Below are 22,723 nucleotides of genomic sequence, written 5' to 3' on the forward strand. Positions count from 1 at the left end.
GCTGGGTCACTCCTGATCCTACAGAGGTTGCGGGACGTGGTGATATTGACCATGAAATGTGTACCCATTTAGTCTTTTTGAAGAGAAGACTTATAGGGGTGTTGTACTACAGCTAGCAGGCAATAAGAAAGAAGGGGAATTAACATCATAGGTTTTTATGCATCATGCAAACTAAAGTGTGAGGTCAAGAAAATTTGGGCCCACTGCAACTGGAGACCTTTGACAAAAACCACTATCCTAGAAGCAACTTTAATATCATCATGAGCGAAGAGACTGGTAGGGTGGGAGGGGTTGAACCGAGGCACTGTGTATTAGCACAGTTAACTCGGAAATCTGTCCTAAGTGACATCTGGAAAACAAAACACAAATGAGACAGCCTATACTTGTACTTCTCCAGACTGCACAACTCTTTCTCTGCTCGGTTACTTCCTGGCTCCCTCCATGGAAAACACTATAATCATTGATGAATGGCCATAGGCTTCTCTAATCCTTCACCATTGGTCATGACTGATGTGAAGGAGAAGCGGAGGGCTAATGAAATGTGCAGGTTAAATGCCTGGGAAATGGTGGGCCGCTTACACATCATCAAGTCTGATTACTTACAGGTGAATAAGGGTTCTGTTCACACTATTGTTACCCTTTGGAAAGCATTAAAAACTGCCCACTGTGGACAGATACTGTTTGGGGTGACAGATAAAAATCAGGTGCTACTTTAGGTTAGGGACTTTGAGAAAAACCTACAAAAAAAAATAAGGTCTGACAGATACATCTGATTGGCTTGGTATGGGACAGCTCACTAGATATTATGACATGGTGTCAAGACACATTATCACAGTCAGGAACTAACACCAATGGGACAGAAACCTCCAGTATACAATGTTAAGCAAGCATTTGTAGAACACTATAAGCCTCTCTATAGCAATGGAACCGGAATGGTAGAGTTTCTTAATGAGTTCAGACTATCAGGCTTAGGCTTAAAAGGGACATCACGATCAACGAGATCTCAGATGCCATTGTTCCAAAGAAGTCAGGAAATATGCCTGGTTCCAAGGACAAGCCTGTTTCAGTAGTCAAGAAACTGCTGATTCAGGTGGTACATGGCATCTGAAAATATCTGAGGGAGCCAAAAGGTGGGGACATTGACAGAAGTGCTGAGAAAGGCCACAATAAAGCGGATATATAAGGAAGGGAAACCTCAGAATGAATGCGTCATCTACTGCTTAATTCCTCTGTTGAATATTGAGACCAAAGTCCTGGCTAACATGCTACTGGTGTTGATTGCTTCTGTAATGCACTTGGATCAATCTGGCTTTATGGCTTGAATATCTGCAATGTTGAAACTGTACAGGGTGCACATCTGTCTGGATATGGCTGAGAATGTAGACAAGCCCTTGCTGGCTTCTATAGATGAACACTCAGAAAGCAAATAATCATGAAGTAGAGCTTTATTTCAATCCTGTAGAAGCCAGGCTTTTGACAAACATCTCTGCACGTCCTGAGTGGCATTGCTGTATATACCACCCACAGCTTGGGGTGGATGAATGGGGTTTTGTCCCGTGCTGCTCTTTCTCCCTACACTTTTTATGTTGTCCCTCAAGACCCAGGCTTTTTGGATCGAGAAAAACCTGCTCTTCTCAGGCTACATGCGGACGTGAGGTAACGACAACAGAATCTCTCTCTAAACCTTCGGTGTAGCAAGGGAGCCAGAAAGCGTAAAGAGACTGCTTGGCTCTATATCGGTAGGTAGTCCACTGTAGGGACTATAATGGGGGGACCGGTCGCGACATGTTGGATCTGGCTTAACTCCCAAAGGCAATAAGCAACTGATGGGTGCTTCTATAGCCAGTTATCACCCAGCTACCGGTTGACAGGGCACCATGTTGTCACTTCTAAGCTTTCATCTGACAATGTGTCCAGGTACCTGCAATTATTGGTTGCGTCCGTTGAAATAACAGGAGTGATAAATTGGCAAAAATTAAAATTCTAAGAAATAAGCCAAGGAGTGGAAATATGGTGCACTAGAAACTCTTTAGCATGAACAGACCCATTCACATTGTGAAAAAAGGGTTGATCAACGCAGCAGATTAGCGTTATGCAAAAATGTTAAATAAATAGATAAATATAATTAATCTGTATGGGAGAGAGAGTTTAAGACACCAGATACAAGATAGGGAAAGAACAATGGCGTACACCCAAAAAGTAACACTAGACTGAAATAGTAAAATGTTACTTTCTTTGTCAAACATATCTCTCCCCCATGAAAGTAGGTGAAATCTATGGAGGGGAGTCTAGGCCTGGTCGCTAAATGTAGACATTTTCAACGCGGTTCGGGGTTGCTCTAAAGGAGTGCATTCTGAGCCCAAAAACCAGAATCTAGGAAGGACCCTCCTAGATGGCTGCCATTCAATATGGCTGAAAAAAGTCAGGCAAAGAAGCGCTATGATGCTGCTAAACAACATGGCTGAAAGACATTGACAAAGCCAATAGTTCTGGAATGGTCGAGACCTATTGGCTTTGCAAATTCTTGTTTAGGTTTAGGAGGATGCAGGGTGCCACTCAGAATGTAAGCTTGGGGTGTGTATGCTTCTAACATAATTTCTGGACACAGATGAGTAAATATTGTTTTACAGCTTTCCGATCTGTTGCCTAGAAGTTGCTTTGCACATATTACGAGAGTTCCACATTGCATGGAGTCCCGCGAGAAAAGCTTACTGCACTTTGTGTCACTAATGAAAAGCAGAAAGTAGCGTGTGCATAATTCTTGAAGCCTCCATGTGTTTTGAACTTCAAAGTTAGTTGAAGTGGTACACTTACCAGCAATGTTCTTACTTTATTAGCACAAACCTTTGAAAACGATTGGCGACTTTTGTTTACTTTTTATGCAGCATTATGACCTGTGTGAACATTGAAGCTTAAAGCAACTTTACTCCAAAAATGGAAACAGTGGAAGTACACAAGTACTTGGTCCATGCTCTAGGGGAGGGTCAAACACAAGAAGAGGACATGATACATGCACCTCTTGACAAACCGAACAAAGGAAATGAGATGCGAAGCAAAAGCAAACCAATGATAACCTATGGGTGGCCTGTAAACCCACTGTGTGCAAACATGTCTCAAAGAGACAGCAGATACGCTGTCCAGACGAGACCTAAAAAGTGGGTACTAGACTACTTGCTATGACAGTTACTTAAAAGGCTAGCAAGAGCTGAATCTTTCAGTGGGATTACAACAGTGGAAAGGGGTCTCTTAAGTGGGCATGTTTGAATAATTAAGGGTGCGGCTTAAACATATACATTAAAATTTGCAAAGACTGCCACCATACCCACGTGTTTGCATATAATCCCAACTGCAACTGGCATACAGGATCATTGCTCTGTGCGCTCTTCAGAGAAGGATTGGATGAACATATATTCTGAACACCTTTTTGCACCTGATAGCCACTGAGAGAAACTTGCACTGCCTTCAGCTACTCCTCAGGTGTGCCCCGTTTTAAATACCTGGATAGGACTCACTTCAAATTAAGCACTTTACAAGAGTACTATGCTGCCTGAAAAAAAATTCAGTCACAAGTTTTTGAAAAAGCAAGCATTCAAGTAAAGCATGTGTAATATAATCAAGAACGACATGTATTACCCTAACATTCTTTACACCCATTGTTCAGAACTCGATCAGTGTTTTTTTTCATGTAAAGCTAAGGACATGAATACAGGCCCGAAAGGAACCAGTTTCAGTTGCCTGTTATTAAATTAATGCCGAGTCTGAGACCCGGTCCACTTAAAGCCCTAGTAGTGGCCCAAAATATGGTCGATGGAAAAGGGATGTCGAATTATGGGCTAGGGCAGAGGAAGAGGCATTGAGGCAAGAGGAGGAATAAGTGCTACGTAGACGCCCATTATCAGATTTGTGAAGTAATATTGAGTTTTGTCGAATACGAGCCTATACAGGGGCCACAACCAGCGGGCACTGCATTAGAATGTGGCGCATGACACAACCTGATACGCGTATCTGTAATAATATGTATGTCTATGTGGTGTGTGGCGCTTTGTGCTGCACAAACAGGGCCAGGAGGGAGGCTACATGCCACACAGCTGATTAAGGCGTAATTCTGTGGACCCGAGAAAAAACATACTTCTGACTGTCTCGATTTGTTGTGTTTGTTTTATGAGATATATGTTGATGAGTGAAAACACGAACCTGATACTTACAGAACAGTATGTATGCAAATATGTAACCACACAAACTACAAGAGGTAAAAAAGTCTAAGGTAGATGCTCAAAATGCAAGGACTGAACCAACAAAACAGTATTTTTTGCCAAACGCAGTGATCTTTCTTAATCACCTGTTTTCTATAGCTGCTTGGTCTGTCGACTCCTGTTTCACCTTTAAATCCGCCATGAGTACTACCGAGCCTTGAATGGGACACGATGAGATAAAACTCTACCTCGATGAACACACCGGGGCCCCTTGCTTGGTTGTGTACATGGCAAGCGTGGCGGGCGGCGGGCGGCTGGCCGGCTGCAGCTGAACCTGAAATGTAAAATCAGCACAGACAGACCTGACAGAACTGTTTCAGTGGACGACTCGTTCGCTACAATTAAACTTCTGTCCCTTCACGTAGACACAAAGTCACGGACATCTTGGAAAGGGTTGGCTGCTCCATGTTAACTCGTACCAGAAGTTAAACACGATTAGTTATATGCAAACCAAGTACTTTTGAAGAAGGTTACATGTAATTGATCGCTTTACGAAGTATTTATAAAACGGTGCCTTTGGGTTTCGCAGTAATCCCTCAATTTCGCATACTTCAGGTAGGTTACCGTTATTCCAACATGGCGGCCGAGTGGACCAGAATTCGGAGGCTCCAGTCCCTTTACAGTGTCCATGGTCATAGTACAACAATCTGGTTGCTCTCTTCGTTGCTATGCACCCCGGCTGCCAATGAGTGGCATTGATATTGCCGAGGGCTCTAATTAGGGACGGCGTCTATGGCAACAGCTGCTTGGTACTGAGGAGGAGCACGTCCCCTAAAAAAGAAGAAATACGTCAAATATTCAGGTATGCGTGGGGCAGCTGGCCATTGGAAGCCACCCTAAGGTGTTGAAGAGGTCAAGGGTCCACACGATAGCTTCTATAAACAAGCAGGCTTGTCTGAATTGGAATCCTTACTTTTACGGCCGTCTGGTTCTCTCAGAATCTCTGTATTTATGCCCAATGTAAGGGTCTGTTGCTTGTCAGTAGCAAAGAGCGTAGTCACGTGAGCACGTATTTTCTCTTAGAAAACTAACTGTAGAGGAACAGGTGACCTGTGACTGTATGTTGTTTTTATTTTTCAACCTTGACCACATGTAATGCCCCGGTTATTTGCCAGTTATCTTCCTCTTTGAATGTTAGCCCCACCCACCCAACACGGGTGCCATAAAGAGGACTGACACTCGTGGTTTCGCCTGCCCTTTGTTAAAGGACTGAGTGTGGGTTGGATGTAATGACTGTGCCAATAACAACAAGGACCAAGGGAAATGAAGATTGCTGATAAGCAACCAGAGCATTACCCCTACGTCCCTCGCCCTTGTTTCAGAAAATGCCCTGGTTACTTAACGATAATCTTCATTACTCCGAGTCCTGGTTTTCCTCGCCACAGTAATTACACATGAGCATTCTGCTCCCACAGAAACTCCAAGCAAAATTCAGTAAGCCTTCTAGTCTACCTATCCCAACAACATGGCCCCCATTGTCCATCACCAATCACATAAAAGGACACAACCCCATAGCCCGACCTGTAAACAAAGCCATAGACATGAAGCCACCCATAAGGGTCGGGAGGGAAGGGAAACTATACTGTGGCGAGGAAGACCAGGACTCCGAGTAATGAAGATTACCAGTAAGTAACCTGGGCATTACCTCCTCGTTCATCTTCTTTGCCACAGTAATTACACATGAGCATAGTGCCAATATCGGCAACTCACCCAGCCCGCAAAACATAGCAATCTCATAATAAATACACAAGACACCGTAATTGTTGGAGAAAACCGTGCTGCAGGTATATTTCATTCAAGAAATATGCCAACATGGTGAATCAACTTGCTGGTGATCCAAGGGCTGGCAGCAGTGACTCCCCTGAGCTGCCCTACCCACCTGATGAGCGGCACCATGGCCAGACCAATCAATGCTAACCATATTGGCGAATCTCCCCCCTTACATACCGTGGACCATCAGTCCACCCTTTTACTCACGCCCTTTTAGGGGCAGAGAGTGTCCAGGCAAGCCCCCGGTTGCTCTGGTTTACAACCGCCCAAAGGACTAGCGGGGTGCCGTCGTTCCTCCAGGGTCCTACCGTAAGGACTCCTGGGGTTGTTTGGCATTTGCACCCTTCTTGTGCTCCTGAAGAGGATACCTCTATGTACCATTCCGCCTCTGGATCGCCATGTAACTCTGCCATAGCTCTGGGTGTGGCACCCGTCACACCCAGGGCCCCCCACAAAGGCAGGCAACTTTCTCACTTAGACCCTGCTGACTCTAGGGCATCACACAGGTCCAAAAGGAACAGATCCATGCCCACTTTAGACGTGGACTCCGCTTCCCAGGCCCAACATTACCTGTCAATATCAAGCATGACTTCATGACTGGTTCCACCTGAAACTTGGTAAGGGGTGTGCGGTCAGCATGTAAAAGCAAGTAGCCACCCATGGCAGGGTGCAGGGCTAAATACTCCAAAACCAAGCCAACGGGGAAGTACCGATTATCCCCAAGTGGATGTAGCCAGGTCACCTTCCCCAACCCGACCTGGTCCATTTTGGATCTCTTAACGTGAATTCTCAGGGATTCTCCTGAAAGTAGGGTATCCTGCCTCCCTATGTCAATCCCAGACCCATCTTTCTGAGACCTGGCCACTAATTCACTTATTCTAAAGGCCCTAAAAAAGCCAAGCAGAAAGCAGCAGAGAAGAGGGTGGCTTCAAAAGATGAAAGGGTGGCCGTGTGTACTACATCGATCATGTCCTGTAATGTTCTGAATTCAATGGGTAACCTGGAGTCAGGGATTTGTGTTTCCCCTCTAGCCCATCCCTTTAGTTCTGCCCTAATGGGGAATGATTTACTAGAATCCTGTTGGCCCAAAAGCTTGGTGTAATGACTCACAGCAGCTAGGTGGCTTAAGAACCATGAATGACTCTTGCCCTGGTCTTTGGCCCACACAACAAAGGTTTGGACCTTGTGTTCCAGAGTTGTTGTACCTTCCCCCCAGTCCCCTACCACTTTGCAGAAAATAGCTACATAAACCTTGTAACACCTCCTTGTCCCTAGTGCTAAGGAAAGCTCGCCTAGCTCCCTTAATCGCTGTTCCACTGAAGAAGGAGCCAGAGGTGAGGCAGGAAAGGGGAAACCTCCTCTCTGGCTCTCGGCCACGCCTTCTGGCCACTGAAAACGAGAGAGAGCGTCGGCTGCAACGTTTTTTACCCCTTGGATGTGTCTAACCCTACACTGCACATTGTTGTACAAGCAAGCCCGTACCAATTCCCTCAGCAAGCACAGTACCAGAAGACAGTTGGCTGTTTGCACGTTTATGCCCTGAACCACTGCCATATTGTCTGACCAGAACAGCGCTCTTCTAGCTGCCAGGGCATCTGGCCAGAGGTGGAGGGCAACAACTATTGGAAAAAGCGGCAGTACCGTTACATTGGACATGATTTTCCTCCTATGCCAGGCATTCAGCTATTTCTCCACGCACCACTCGCTCCCCAAGATTGCTCTGAAGCCCTCCCTGCCTGATACATCCATGAACAGGCAAAGCTCGGGCTGCCTGCCCAAGGAGCTCTCCAGATAACAGAGCAATTGAAGTTGGGCAAGAAATCGGCCCACATGCTGCGGTCCTTCTTCATTCCCTTGCTCAACCTGACCGGGTGGTTTTTCTTCCTGACCTTGGCCGTGGCCCTAGCCAACCTCCTAGCAAAAACCCTGCCAGCTGGGATAAACCTTGCTGCAAAGTTCACTTTCCCCAGGAGGCTCTCGATTGACCCGAGTGTTACCTTTTCCTTAGCCAAGGCAGCTTGGATGTCCTGCACCAGGGCCTGCACCTTGCCTGCCGGGATTCTGGATACTCCCACCATCTCCAGCTCAATACCCAAGAAAGTCAGGACCTGCGCTGGGCCCTCTGTTTTGCTCGGAGCCAGTGAGACCCCCAGGTGATTGGCTAGCTTTTCAAAATCCCGGAGTGCCTCCCAGCAATCCTGCATTCTTTCCTCCCCAATGAACAGGAAATCATCAAAGTAGTGAGTCACCCCATTCACACTGTACGTTACCTGTAATGCCCTTGCAAAAGGCAGCTGAACACTTCAAAATACACACAAGAGACTGCGCAACCAATGGGAATGCATCTCTCATAGTAACATTTGTCATCTAGCCTGAAACCCAGTAAGTGTTGGCTGCCAGGGTGGACTGGCAGCAATCGGAACGCTGATTCTATATCTGCTGTTGCTAACCAGGCCCCTTTATCTACCCTCCTGATTAAGTCCACTGCTACATCGAGAGTGCAATAAGAGCATATACCCTCCTCCAGACCATGATTCACTGAGCTCCCTTCAGGGTATGACAGATGGTGTATAAGCCTGAAAGTCCCTGGCTACATCTAAGGGACCACCACCAGTGGTGATACAACAAAAGTATCAAGTAGGAGGTGGGGGAAAGGTCCAGCCACTCTACCTAATGCCCGCTCTTTCTCTACCTTGGCACGTACCACTGCCTGACTCTCCTTCCCTGATCTGAGGTTATCTGCATCTCTGCTTACCAGAGAGACCACATAAGGAATCCTAAAGCCCTTAATGAAGCCCGCCGACAGCAGCTGGCCGTCTTGTGCATTGGGGTATAAGCTGAGCAATGGGAGGAGGTTGTCCAGGAGTAGTGGTGACGGACCTTTGGCTGCGCTGGCGGGGGCTGGAGCGCTGACAATGTGTGGGAGGGAGCCATCTTGTGGGCAAGATGCAGTGGGGTCAAGAAGTGTGCGGCGCGGTGAAGCTGCGGAAAGGGGGGTGGGGGTGAGCCTGTCCCCACTCAACTGTCCTGCTTGTTCTTGCCAGGTGGCTCTTGCTCATTATTGCTGTAACAAGCCGCTGCGCGGGGGGGTGCATTTGTTGCATGTGTGCGCAAATTTACATACTTTGCTCCAGCAGCAGGCCCCCGCATTAAACAGCCTACAAGTTCCGATGGGGGCGGGCGCCTTAAACATGCCCTCTGGCTCGATTCCCCCCTGCGTGCCTGGAAAGGGCTGTTTGAAATTGCGTTTCCCAAATGGACGGACCCTTAACCTGCTGGGTGCCCCCCCCCCCTGGAATTTGGTCTGGTATTCCTTGCTCTGCGGGGTGTATTTACCCATATGCTCTATCCAGGGATGCACTTCATTTTGGTCCCAACCCATCTCGGGCCCATCACCATCTTTTTCCTAAACTCTCTATGGTAATTGTACCATGCCATGCCTCCCCACTTCAGGGCCTCGTTGTAGATGGTCCGGGAATATTGGGAAAAAACAGATCCCAGTTTCTCCATTTCTACAGCCGACAAAAAAGAGAAGGCTTGAAACCAGTTTTCTATTGTTTTTTCCGGCCAGGCTTGGTACATCACCTTCTTCTCATCAACTTTTCCGCCCATCTTTCTCAAGTCTAACCCATCCAGGCCATGCATTAAGAGTGGGAAAATATCAATGAAATCCTGACACCAGATCCCCTCTTTGGCTGCCAATGGGATCTGCCACTCCAGGGATCAGCGGCCCAACAGTAAACAGCCACTGAAATAAGTGGCAGGTTGACAACTTCCCTAGGCAATACCTTCTGGGTTTCAATGCTAGTTGCAGACGGGACTGATCCCTGGGGGTGTTTAACGTGGCCTGCTTCATGGGACGAAGCTGAGGTGCCCACACTAGCTGCTGGCTGGGCAAGGGGTGGCAGCAAAGTGGGTGTAGTGCTGATAAGGGCTGGCGTGCTACTATGTGTTGCCATTGAACCTGTGGCCACCTCAGGAATAGTTTGTTCCACCACCTCTGTAGGAACTGCTGCCGCTGCTGCTGTGGAGACGGCGCCAGGGGTCTGAAAATGGCTTGGCTGAGTACCCCACCCCTTCATTATCGCTTATGCCTCCTCCCCGCAACTGCTTGGGCTACTGTGCGGGGACAGAGGACCTTGTCTGGCGAGACCGGATTTAAATCCAGCAATAAAACTCATCCTAGTGTCCATGAGCTTACCCATCTTGCCCATATGATCGGAATGTGCTGTGGCTGCACTTCTGTCTGTCATGGCTACTCTCCCTGCCGCTGGGCACTAGGCGGGTGATGTCGCGGGGACGGCTTGTCAAAGGGTAGATGGCGTTCTAGCCCTAGGTGCCGGCGGATCACTGGGGCAGTCTTTGTTAGTCGGGCTGCGGGTCCATTTCGGCCTCGAAGGTTCTGCATCCGCATTTGTTGGCTGTTCTGAAACAGGGCTGTCAACAACGACCCCCGAGTCTTCCGGGTCAGGCGAGGTTAAGATTCCCTTCACCCACAACCAAGCCGTTAGCCATGGCCATCTGCATAAATGCCGCCCATTGCACCTCCAGAGACGTGTACGTCAACCAATCCTCCACAGCTGACATCTGAGAGAAAAGGGGGTAGCCCTCCTATCCATGCCTCAACCTTCAAAACGTCAGCCAACGAGCAACCGAACCTGCAGAGAGAGAAAGCTGTGCATGAGAAAAAGCCCCCAATCCTGACCGACCAGTGCATGGACTATTACTGGCGTGACGTATGTGTCCGTCTCTTCCTCTCTTGAGGCCCGCCTCCCCTGTATTTACTTATCCGATGTGAGCGGCCCTGGTGCGAACCTGCCTGTTGGCGTTCGCCTAATGAAAGATCGATGAGTATTCTGAAAGCGTACTTTGAAGTAGATGAAAATGAAATTTTGCAATTAACAATATCGTAAATGCATCATTGGCCACAGCAAGAATCCCCTCAGAATGGAAACTTGCGGCGTTCAAACCATTGAAGAAAAAACAACTAGCCGACCCCACCACGCTGTCTAATCTTCGACCGATTTCGCTGCTCCCTATGCTATGCAAAGTAACGGAATCCCTCGTAAATAAACAAGTCACCAAGTTTCTTGAGGACAATCACGCTTGGCACTCAAACCAATCAGGTTTCAGAGCTCAACACTCCATGGAGTCAGCTCTCCTGTTTACCACTGATACCATCCGAATGGCTTTAGATCAGGGCAAGAAGGCTGTCTTGATTCTTTTAGACTTGTTGGCAGCCTTCAACACGGTCTCACATACCATCTTGATTGACCGGCTAGTAACATCTGGCATAACAGGAAAGGTATTGGATTGGATCTAGAATTTCTTAAGTGACAGGCGGCAAGTGTCACCTTGGGTGACTTCTGCTCAAAGGAAAAAACACTTATGACTGGAGTCCCGCAGGGATCTAGTCTAAGCCCGACATTTTTCAATGTTTATACCACCCCTCTGATCAGGCTCATATCGTCCTTCAGAATAAATGTTGTTGCGTACACGGACGATACACAGCTTATCCTAGTCCTTGATAAAGATACCAAGGACTGGGAAGAAAATCTTAAATGTTGCCTGACGGCCACATTTGATTGGATGGGAAAGAACCATTTGAAATGTAATACGGGCAAAACAGAAATCATGTTAATGGGCCCACAAAATGACTTTGTCCCCAAGTTATGGTGGCCAGAGAACGCAGAGGTACCGCCGCATACAACCAATGCGGCACGGAATCTAGGCATCAAGTTTGATGCCGCTTTGTCGTTCAAACAGCAGGCACTATCGGAAGCAGGCACCTGTTTTAATGTCATCAAAGGACTAAGAAAATTCTTTGACCTACTTCCTTTGGCAGCTAGGAAAATGGTAGCGGTTGCTCTTGTAACATCGAGACTAGACTACTGTAACAGCTTATATGCGGGAACCAATAAGGTGGTCACTCACAGGTTGCAGATGGTGCAACACGCAGCCGCCAGGCTGGTGTTGAAATGGCCAAAGAAATCCTCTGCATCTGCCACATTAAACACTTTGCACTGGCTACCAGTGGTCAAACGGGTCCTCTTTAAGGTCCTGTTAATTACCTTTAGGGCCTTTCATTCTCAAGGACCAAAGTATATACAAAGGAGGTTCTCTCGATACCATCCTTCGCGCACTCTGAGGTCCTCTAATGCTAATCTGCTGACTGTCCCGGCTTTCAGACTCAGCTTGAGGGGCGGCAAAACCTTGCCAGTCCTAGGGTCAAAAGCATGGAATAAACTCCCCCCACATCTCCGTGCCATAGAACGGGAATCTGAGTTTCGATAGGCACTGAAAACCTGAATCTTTAATCTCCCTGACACTTGCGCCAGAGCACTAGTATAAACTTCCTGGTTTGACTACGGAAAGCAGCCTGACCAGTGTTTAGATCTTCCTGGTCAGTATAGGCGCCAAGATGCTCCTTGGAGTGATAGTTGCACAGTATAAATACCTGTTTACATTACATTACATTACATTACATATTAACACTGGAGTCCCTGCTGTGCACTGCAGGCACGCTCGGTTGACCCCGAAGGGTAGCCCACCTCCATGCCAGCCCTAACCTGCCGTCCTACTCTATCCCCCCAAAGGAAGTTCAGGAAGTAGAACGTACCCTCAATAAACCTGCAACCTTGTGCGCCCGACGTATCGCAGACCTGGGGATGTCCCTGCGTCCCTCTCTAGCCGGGTTCGTAGCCTAGTCAAGGGTTGCTCCACTTGCGTCCGTGCTGATCCTGAAAATAGATTAACCCGTTAGTAAAATGCCCTCCAATCTCCTCAAAAGCCCGCTGTGCCCCTTCCTAAGCTGCCGTTAGCATCACAGAGTGGCCATTTAGAACACCCTGTAACTGCTTGGGCAACCTGGTCGCACATCTCTTTCCTTGCACTCGCACATGGAAGGCAGTACAAAATGTTTAATGAAAACAAATGAGACAAACCCACATCTCAAGAAACCACAGACTCCAGAACGGAAGAGGCAAAAGCAAGGGAAGCACCACCCCCAACCTGAAGCCTATAATAAGTCATGAAGGTATGAGGGGAAGACCAAGTGGCCACCCTGCAAATATCCTCCATGGAAACACCTTTAAAGGCATCCGAAGAAACAGCAACAGAACGAGTAGAACGACCCAGAATCGGCTGGGAGGAGCCTACAGGCTTTACATCATACACCGACAAGATAGCCTCCTTAATCCACCTGCTAGAGGTAGAAAGGGACGGCTTCAGGCAACACCAAAAGTGACAAACAGATTGTCCACCTTACAAAAAGAAGCTGTGCAAGACAAGTAAATCAACAAAGCACGCTTCGCATCCAAAAGATGCAACAGAGACTCCTCCATGGAAGAAGGTACTGGAAAGAAAACAGCTAGACACGTCCTCAGCATTCCATGCCACAAACACATCACCCAGCTCCTCCGCGACCTCCACTGGTTACCCGTCGAAAAGAGTTACCTTCAAGCGGCTCACACACTCCTACAAAGCCCTCCACAACACCGGACCCCAATACTTCAACGAAAGAATCGCCTTCCACGCCCCCAAGAGAAACCTCCTCTCCGCCGACCTTGCCCTTGCCAAAATACCCTGCATGCGCAGGGCAAATCATTCTCCTACATCGCGGCCAAGAACTAAAACAAACTCCCCCTCAGCATCAGACAATGCCCTACACTGTAAGCCTTCAGAAAAGACCTGTAGACATAGCTCCTCGGATGAACTCGAGGCTGCCCACACCCCGCACCTTGAAACCCTTACAGGTGAGTAGTGCACTCTATAAATCTCTGATTGATTGATTGATCGATTGATATTGCATCGTAAGGCAAACACTCTTTATTTTACATAAGGATAAGTCTTTATCCTAGAATATTAACCAAAAAACGCTGTCCAATTGATATCAAAAGAAGTGTGTGAAATGTGTCCCCAGGATAGAAAACGAAAAAGGAACAATTAAGAAGTAGTAAAGACAAGAAGTGTAAATTTTGTGAAGCTTTCTGTTTTAAACAAACAACTATTTGTGATCATTAATGATTCAATAAATGAAATGAAGTTTGTTATTCAGTTGTTCAATAACGTTTCAACCCTCATCAAGGTACAGGGTTCTCATCAGAACATTATCAATGTAGAGACATCTGTCATTATCTCCAATGTGTTCACTGATTCTAGAAGACAGTGATGGCCAGTGCCACCACACTGCATGACAGGGATTAATCTTTTAATAACAGACCAATTGGAGTCAATGTTTATCGCGGGCTCACACATTGGAGCTTGCCCCTTCCCAGCAAAGCAAGACCCATCAAGGGGTTTGAAACATATTGGAGATTAAATCTCTTCAAGCACTCAGGGATTGTTACTTAAACTTCTGAGTAAGGCCGTTCTTCCCTTCTTGATTGCCAATGGTGTGCGCCTACATTGTGCTGCTACACCTCTAGCCTACGACCAGCCTACAATTTTATGCTAGGAGTCTGGGCACCATAGATGTCCTATATCAATAATGTCCTGATGAGATAGATCACTGTGTCTTGGTGAGACTCAAAATGTTATTGACAACTGAATAACAAATACATGTCATTCCTATTATTGGACCATTATGGATCTCAAACAGTTGTTTGTTATAAGCACACAAAGTTTCACATCATTGTTATTTTTATTTCTTTATTACCTCTTGGTTTTGATGTTTCTGTTTTCTGCACCGAGGACACATTTCACACACTTGTTTTAATAATAATTGGTCATTTTATTGGGTGAGTATACTAGGATAAAGATTTGTCCTTATGTGACATCTAGAGAGTTGGTCTTATTTTACAATACTAGCAGCCCGTCCCGACATTGTCCGGGAGCAATTAGGCTTCAGGGCCCCCTCCCGCCCCGCTTTTGTAACCTGCAGACGTCACTTTTTCCTCCTATAATTTACTTCCCTTCAGGGCCCCCGCCCGCCCCACTTTTGTAACCTGCACATGTCACTTTTTCCTAATGCACACGTTATCCACCCCCTTCCCTCCACTCCACCCAAGGGCCGCAGGTTAAAACCCCTCTGGTTACATGTCACTTTTTCCTCCTTTTCCTCCTGTAATGCACCGTTTGTCTGACATTTGTAGTGCACCGTTTGCGTCCTCTTTCTTGTCCTCAGGCTTCCCCGACTGCCGCCCTCCCGGCCCGTCCCCAGCCCGGCCCGTCCCGTCCCCCTCCCGGCCCGGCCTGTCCCGTCCACCGCCTGCCTCTACATGAGTGCACTTACCTCCGCCGGCGCTGCTCCCGCCTGTCCGCTCGAACCACCGCTCCTCCCCTGCGCCATGTCCGCCGCTCCTCCTCCGCCGCCGGTCCTCTGCTCCCGACGTCACCGCTCCTCCCCCGCGCCATGTCCGCCGCTCCTCGGACGCCGCTCCTCCCCGTGCTCCTAACGTGACCACGCACGTCGCGGCTGGCGCTACCTTTGAGGGACTACTTTTTTAAAAATCTAAAATATTAAATAACGTTTATTTTTTTAATTTATGTAGCCTATAACCATCTACACACCCTGCCGATTTCAACGGTGTATCGGGTGTGTAGATTGGCGCAGTGGTTCCCGAGTTTACCCGCCTCAAAGCCTGAAAGTTTCTGCTTTATTATAGTAGTATAGATAAATGTTGACATTTAATTGCATACTGTAATTTCTGATTATTGGAATTTGCTTATGAATTATACCAATGAGAACCATTGCTTTTTAATAATTGTTATTCACCCAGACTCCTAGGTGTTTAAGGGCTTCCCTTGTTGCATAAATGCAGAATAGATGGGAGCACATATTATCGGTGTGCATTTAACAGAAAATATTATCATATCACAAATCAAATAATTTGTATAGAGTTATATTTTGCATGAGATTCACAGGAATTATGCACTTTTTATTATTATACATTGCAGTATATTAACACTGTTATCCTATCAGTCAGATTGGATGAAAAAGCCAACATCTATCCCAATACCATACAACATTTTGCCAATAGCTAAGCAAGCCCTTCAAGCTTTGCTTGTATAGGTAATATCCTCTATATGCAAACTCCCCCACAGGCGTTAGCAACTGTTTGACGTAAACTATGTTGATTTTTGTTGCACAGTTTGGTCGAGCGAAGTTCGGTCGTTGGACCCAGTATTAGGATAAAGTTTTACTATTAGTATTTTGGCCGCATAGTCTGATGTCTGGTGGTAGATGCGGGGGTTGGGGGATGGGATCAGGGAGGTTTTGTCACTATGTCCTGATGATGTCAACTGCCAAATCTTATACTATCATATATTGTAATGTCCGGGGAATGGGAACCATTTACAACGGCATAGAATAGTTGTGCAAATACACCGCTGTTAAGCCCAAATATTATATCTTCAGGAGACACACCTACTACCATAAGAAATTACGAAGTTACAGAAGCGCTGGAGGGGTAAATTTTATGCAACAGCATATTCCGCCTTTTCTAGAGGGTACAGGCGGGAATAACCTTATCCCTTCCTGAGAGTAAGATAGATGACCAAGGATCATATGTATTTTTATGGGGGGCAGTAGATGGTAATCAGGTGGTGTTAGGGTCCATTTATGCTCCGAATACGGATCAAGAGGCCTTTTATCACAAGTCTTCCTGTCGCTCTCAGACTGGTCACAATACCCATGGTTACTGGGAGGGGATTTAAATGCAGTGTTTGATGTGTATCTTGACCACTCTCATCTTCCCTTATCGAATATTGCCGCACACTACCAAGCTGCTGTGTTAACACAATGGACACAGGGATGGAATCTACTGGATCTTTGGCGATCCCTGCATGTTAACATGCATGAATATTCTTTCTATTCTCACCCCCACAAGTTACAAACCCGCTTGGATCATTTCCTTTGATCACCAGACTTGTCCCCGTCCATTATGCAATGTACTTACTTAGGCAAGACCATATCGGATCACAATCCCATAGAATTAATGCTAACTTGGGGCTGTTCCCCCGCACCTATCCGGACTTGTTGAATGCAGCCTATACACTTAAAGACCAGGTGTATCGGACCACATTGGCTACCACATATTTCGCAGATAATGAAGGGCCCACCCAAGACCAGATCCTTTGAATGGGAAGCTTTTAAAGTAACAATCCGGGGGGGTCTCCATGGGATCCTTGGTGGGATTTAGGAGGGAAACGATCAGGGACATAACAGACCTGGAGGGGGTGTTACAAGCAAGAGAGGTGGCGGTGAGCGAGGATGGGGCAGAGCCTTTACAGGCTGCCAGGATAAAAATGCTGAATTATTAGAACTCTTGAGGACGATTGACTTTAACGCAAACACACTTCGCACGCATTCTGAAGCAGATAGAGCCAGCACATTGTTAGCGCGATTAATTAAAGCTCACACAACCCCCACTCCCATATAGGCGATACATAATGCCCAGCATGCATTGATCACCTCCCATGCCAAGATAAACGCTACCTTTTAAGAATATTATGTAAATGTATATACTGCTCCCCTTCTAGACATGACAGGCACTACCACTTGTTTTCCTGCAAATGTAGAACTCACTATTTCGGACTCTCACGTCAAGGAATTGGCAGCTCCGATTACTACATTGGAGATCTGTATAGCGAATAAGGCTTTAGCCCTTAATAAAACGCCAGGCTCGGATGGACTCCCTATTGAATTTTATTCAACCTTTGCAGCCACGTTGATCCCTAAACTGTTACAACTTTACACCTCCTCACTTAGAGGGTACACTGCCTCCCACTACCTGAGAAGCGTTAGTCACACCCCTGTTGAAGCCGGACAATGATCCTACTGAACTTGCGTCCTATAGACCCCTAACGATCCTTAATTCCGAGTACAAGATACTCAGTAAGGTCTAGCATCGCAGCTTCTCCCCTTACTTCCCCAGCTAGTACATACAGATCAATGCGGGTTTATACCCAACGCAGCACCTCACTAAATATTCGCCGGCTCCAAGCCTTACTGCATGCGGCTTTGGCAACAGCACTGTTCACTGGACGTTATCATTAGATGTGCGCCAAGCCTTTGATACCCTGAGCTGGCCCTATATGCTGGCTGTATTGATCAAATTTGAGTTACCCGTCATACTGCAACAGGATAAACTTACTCTACACTAACCCTACAGCCCATGCTAAGACTGGGTCGACTAACTCACCCTCCTGTTATGTTTATCGTGGAACACGCCAAGGCTGCCCCCTGTCGCCCTTATTGTTTGTATTGGATCTAGAACCTCTAGCACAATATTTACATCAGGTTATGGTCCTCCACGGTATCCCAATAAATGGTACAATCCATTCTGTGTCACTCTATGCAGATGACGTGCTGTTGTATTTTCAAGATTTGAACAAAACCAAGCACACAATAGTTGCACTGTTCTCACAATTTGGGGAAGTGTCTGGACTATGTCTTAATGCCTCAAAATCAGTATCTTATTCTCTCTATAATACATATACCAGTCCCTATTTACAATTTGGCCGGATGCGATTTAAAATAGAACCCATAACATTTAAATACTTGGGAATACACATCTATAGAACTAGTACAGATACCATAGATAGTAATGTGGTTAGAACTATTAACTCACTTTTCTCCCAGATCTCTTTCTGGAATACGCTGCCATTGACAGTGGTGGGCTGTTTGGCTGTTTCCAAAATGGTTATGTTACCCAGACTCCTCTATCCCTTTGTGAACCTCCCGGTCTTTCTCCCGGCATGGATTTTTAAAACATTAGACACCCTGTTATTCTCCTTACTTTGGGGATCGGGTTGACATAGACTGGCATTGGCTACAATGCAGCTTCCTAGTGCTGCGGTCGGGATGGGGGGTACCCGATTTTAAAACATACTGTATAGTCGGACAACTACAGTGGTTAGCATATTCACTGGCAGGCCAGAATTTATTTGAAATTGGACATTCCCCTGACCATTTAAAGCGTGGAACTCTACAGGCACTGTTGTGTCTGGGGGCTGACAAGATGCGGAATTCTCCTTTTCTCCTACATATAGCGATGCAGTATTGGAAACAAGCTCACAAGTATGTAAAACGGTCTTCCCATATGCCCTGAATATCCCACTCTGTGGCCTACCCACCAGATGAGGAATAGTATCAATGGCTCGAATAAAGGGTTGGACACAGATGGGTGTAGAGATTGTCGGTGATTTCTTCTAGGATAGTAACCTGATGCTCCTCAAGGAATTTGTACGCACTCATCCAGTACCAGAAACCCTGTGTCTTACACATAAAGCAATTGCGCACTTTTTTCCGAAATATTGGTTCGTAGATCATAAGGAGCCTCCTACCTTCCAATTATTGAAATCCATTCACATAATCGGACATGGCGCCCTCCTGGTTCGGTGGTTATACCGGGGGTTGAGGGAACATCTGAATACCCCACTACAGCATCTTAGATAGAAATGGGAAACAGTATTAGTACGAGAGTTGGAGGATAGAAAATGGGCCCTAATGTTAGAGCATCCTAGGCTAGTTTCCCGTAATTGCCAATTGAAACGATACAACTATTCATTTTACACAGGGCGTATCTTACCTGGAAGACACTACGGAAGATGTACCCTACTGCATCTTCGGGATGCCTGAGATGTCCGGCTCAAGATGCTGATTTTATTCATATGCAATGTTCTTGACCTATGTTGGGTGGATTCTGGTCGGAGGTTACTCAAAGTCTATCATCACTAACGGAGCGCATGCCTTGGGACACAATAGAGGCCTGTCTCTTGGGCCTTTTCCTGCTCCCCAAGAAGGCGAAGTTACTACGCCGTTTTGCAGGATTAGCCCTGATGCTTGCAAAGAGATTGATTATACAGTGCTGGAAATCCCGCGCAGCACCTCATGAAGGCAAATGGCAGGAGGAAGGTCTCCAGTGGCCCGTAGGGGAGAGGGAGGCGCTGCAGCTTGAAGAGTATAGGGGACTGAGTAAAACGTCCAATATCCCTGGACTGGGCAAAATTGATAGAGCTTTTTAAAAGCAGACACAGAAGAGAGGTCGGAGGGCTCTCAGACTACACGGGAAGACTGTGATGTTGACACTTGATTACTACCTGCATTATAGCTTGGTTCCTTGAGAGTGTCCCCGGTTTCCCCTCCCCTCCTCCTTCACTCGTTCTTCCTCCTTTCCCTGCTCTCCCCCTTCGCTTTCCCCATGATTTTGGACATGACTACCACATGAGACACCTGGCAAGGTGTGATTACACCGCAGCAGCCACAATTTCATTTATTAAATAGTTTGTTTATGGGGTTGGTATATGGTGGGAGGGGGGTAATGGGTAATAACTATGACAGCACCATGATACAGTTTTTTGTCCTATAACTAGATTATACTCATATTGATGTAAATGAATACAAGTACTCTACAGCATTAGAAATGTAACATATAATACACGTGGCTGAAAACGAATACAGATGTACACAATATGTTATATATAAAATTTATAAAAACGTATAATTGGCTGTATGATTGTACTTGGAACACCTGCAGTGCTCAATAAAGTTTGTGTTAAAAAAGTATGGGTAATATCCTCGTTTCATGTGTCAACCAGCTAGATTTACGGTAAAGTGGTAGGGGAGTCTTCATAAAATACGATGTAAAAACAAGATCACAGGCAGCCAGTCTCTTAACAGAAATCCCCTTCATTGATATCGCAATTGCCCTCGGGAAATTTTTAAAGGTGTCTCTGACTGCACTGAGAGATACAGAATAACATGTAGTACTGTATGAGTTTTTAGCAGATTGAAATTGTACGGAGTAATAAGAATAGGAATAGGTTTTATTAGACAAATTAAGTTTTAAGATAACTGTAAATTTTACTGACTTTTTGTATTTTTGATAATGGTGTGTACGAACCTAGTATATGGATAAAGTTTTAAAATTATTAAGTCATACTCCATTCTGTGCTATTCTAATTGCATTGTTTAAAGACTACGGTCATAATAAACATATATTTTGACTTGACTTGGTAGGGGATGTTTTAAATTGTCATTAATGTAATTGACTACCCCTTTCCAGAACTTTGCTATAAAATACCGTCTATAAAGTAAATGCATTAAAGTGTCATTCATATGTTGGACATTTGTAGACTCTGCTAGGGTCTATTTTATAAAGTACATTTTGTGTTTTGTTGTGGTTAGTTGCTCCCCCTGAAGACTGTGTTTTGTCTTTCCCAGAGAGATATTTCCTTGGTATGTCGACAAGCCTTTATCAATTGTTCATCTGTTTCATTTGATTTTTTTTGTCCCTTTTATCTCTGGTAGGTAGCAAGCGTTTATTCATAGCCTCCAGTGTTGGCCCTTATATGTTCAACATCATTCTATTTTTTTATCTGTGAGGAAAGTTGTGTATTATATTGTGTGTTTGTGCAACCTCTCCGTGTAATAAACTTACCAACCCCTTTAGGGCCAGTAGGTTTTGTTTGTTAAACATTAAGCTCAACCCTGCATAGATGTGACTCAGAGCAAGGCTTACACAAGGGAACACGTTCAAAGCATTTAAACAGTACCAAAACAATTGAAGACAAAATCTACAAGACACTCAAGAAATCCAACACCAACGTTACAAAAATAGACTGTATTTGTATGTATATTTAGACACCGCAACAAAAAATATCCCTCTGAGGGTCCTCGAGATATAGAATTGACAATATATAGTAAATCGAAGCATTTCATTCAACTGTAAACAAGCAATGGCAAATGTAACTAATTTGACACTTAGAAACCTTTTCATCAACATGTTGGATTAGTTGTATTGCTGTCACTTAGAGTCATTTTAAGCAACCAACTCCATTAAAGGAGCCAGTCAGGGTGACCAGCAAGGTCCACAGAACTAAGACTACAATTCAAGCAGTCTCCAGGCAGTTCTAGACACTTTATCCCCTTTTCAATTAATTCTTATGGAAATGACCCTGATTCAAGGGATGAAGGACACTGTGGATGCAATGCTGTTGACAGGGGTATTCCTGCTGCTACTCCTCAGTCCACAAAGGGTGTTAGGCGGTCTTGGTATAGGATTGATGTCCCTTGAAGTCTTCTCTGTGCTGGTGGAAGTCCAGTCGCCACTGGGCTACCATCCTCCCGGTATCGTGGCCACAGCCAAATACTTCTATGGGAAATAACTTGGCTTCTGGACGACCAAGTTCCACACCAATGACTCTCTTGGGATCACCAAATTCAGGTGAACTTTGAGTATTGGATCCTGGTTACTGGTGCTGCATGGCGGCGGTTGATGGCAGTCTTAAGCTTCTCGGCTACCAACTTGCCTCAGAAAGCTTCTCGGCTGTTGTGGCCCTGTGCTGTGCACAAGAGGTCTGCTAACTGATCATTGGAGTCAGTATGCTTTTTCTGGGCTCCAGAGACGACTTTCCCATAAGCAGGACACAGCAGGCACAGTCCCTCTTCTATGCTAGCCACCAGGCTCATCAAGTGCAGTCCTCGCCAGTTCGTTCCACAGTGCAGCAGAGCAGTTCTTCCTTGGTTCTTCTTCCAGCCCAGTCGAGATCTGAGGTCTGGGTGCCAGGGGTGCCTTATTTATGTTCAGGAAGTGTCCTCATGGTAGACACAGTCAGTAGCCAGTGGGCTATTAGGTTCCATCCTTCCTGATGACCACTTCCTAAGAAGTGTGGCATCTGGCTGTCCCAAGATGCACCATTTTGCTAAATCTCAACATGGCAGAGCCCCTTTCTCTGCATCCAGAACTCACTTGCCC

At 46.0% G+C, this 22,723-nt stretch overlaps 2 protein-coding genes across 2 annotated transcripts in view; one reads left to right on the forward strand and one right to left on the reverse strand.

Annotated features, from left to right (window-relative positions):
* Window positions 1-4,634, reverse strand: part of POLR3F (RNA polymerase III subunit F) — a 229,670-nt gene extending 225,036 nt beyond the window's left edge. Inside the window, exon 1 of the mRNA XM_086926913.1 lies at window positions 4,340-4,634. Coding sequence (XP_086783039.1) covers window positions 4,340-4,395 — 56 coding nt within the window. The 5' untranslated portion in view covers window positions 4,396-4,634. The remainder of the gene's footprint in view (window positions 1-4,339) is intronic.
* Window positions 4,635-4,956: 322 nt separating this feature from the next.
* Window positions 4,957-22,723, forward strand: part of DZANK1 (double zinc ribbon and ankyrin repeat domains 1) — a 1,079,146-nt gene continuing 1,061,379 nt past the window's right edge. The window contains exon 1 of the mRNA XM_086926915.1: window positions 4,957-5,055. The gene's annotated coding sequence lies outside the window, so the exon portion shown is untranslated. The remainder of the gene's footprint in view (window positions 5,056-22,723) is intronic.

The sequence above is a fragment of the Lissotriton vulgaris genome, chromosome 6 (assembly GCF_964263255.1).
Source record: "Lissotriton vulgaris chromosome 6, aLisVul1.2, whole genome shotgun sequence".
NCBI lineage: Eukaryota > Metazoa > Chordata > Amphibia > Caudata > Salamandridae > Lissotriton > Lissotriton vulgaris.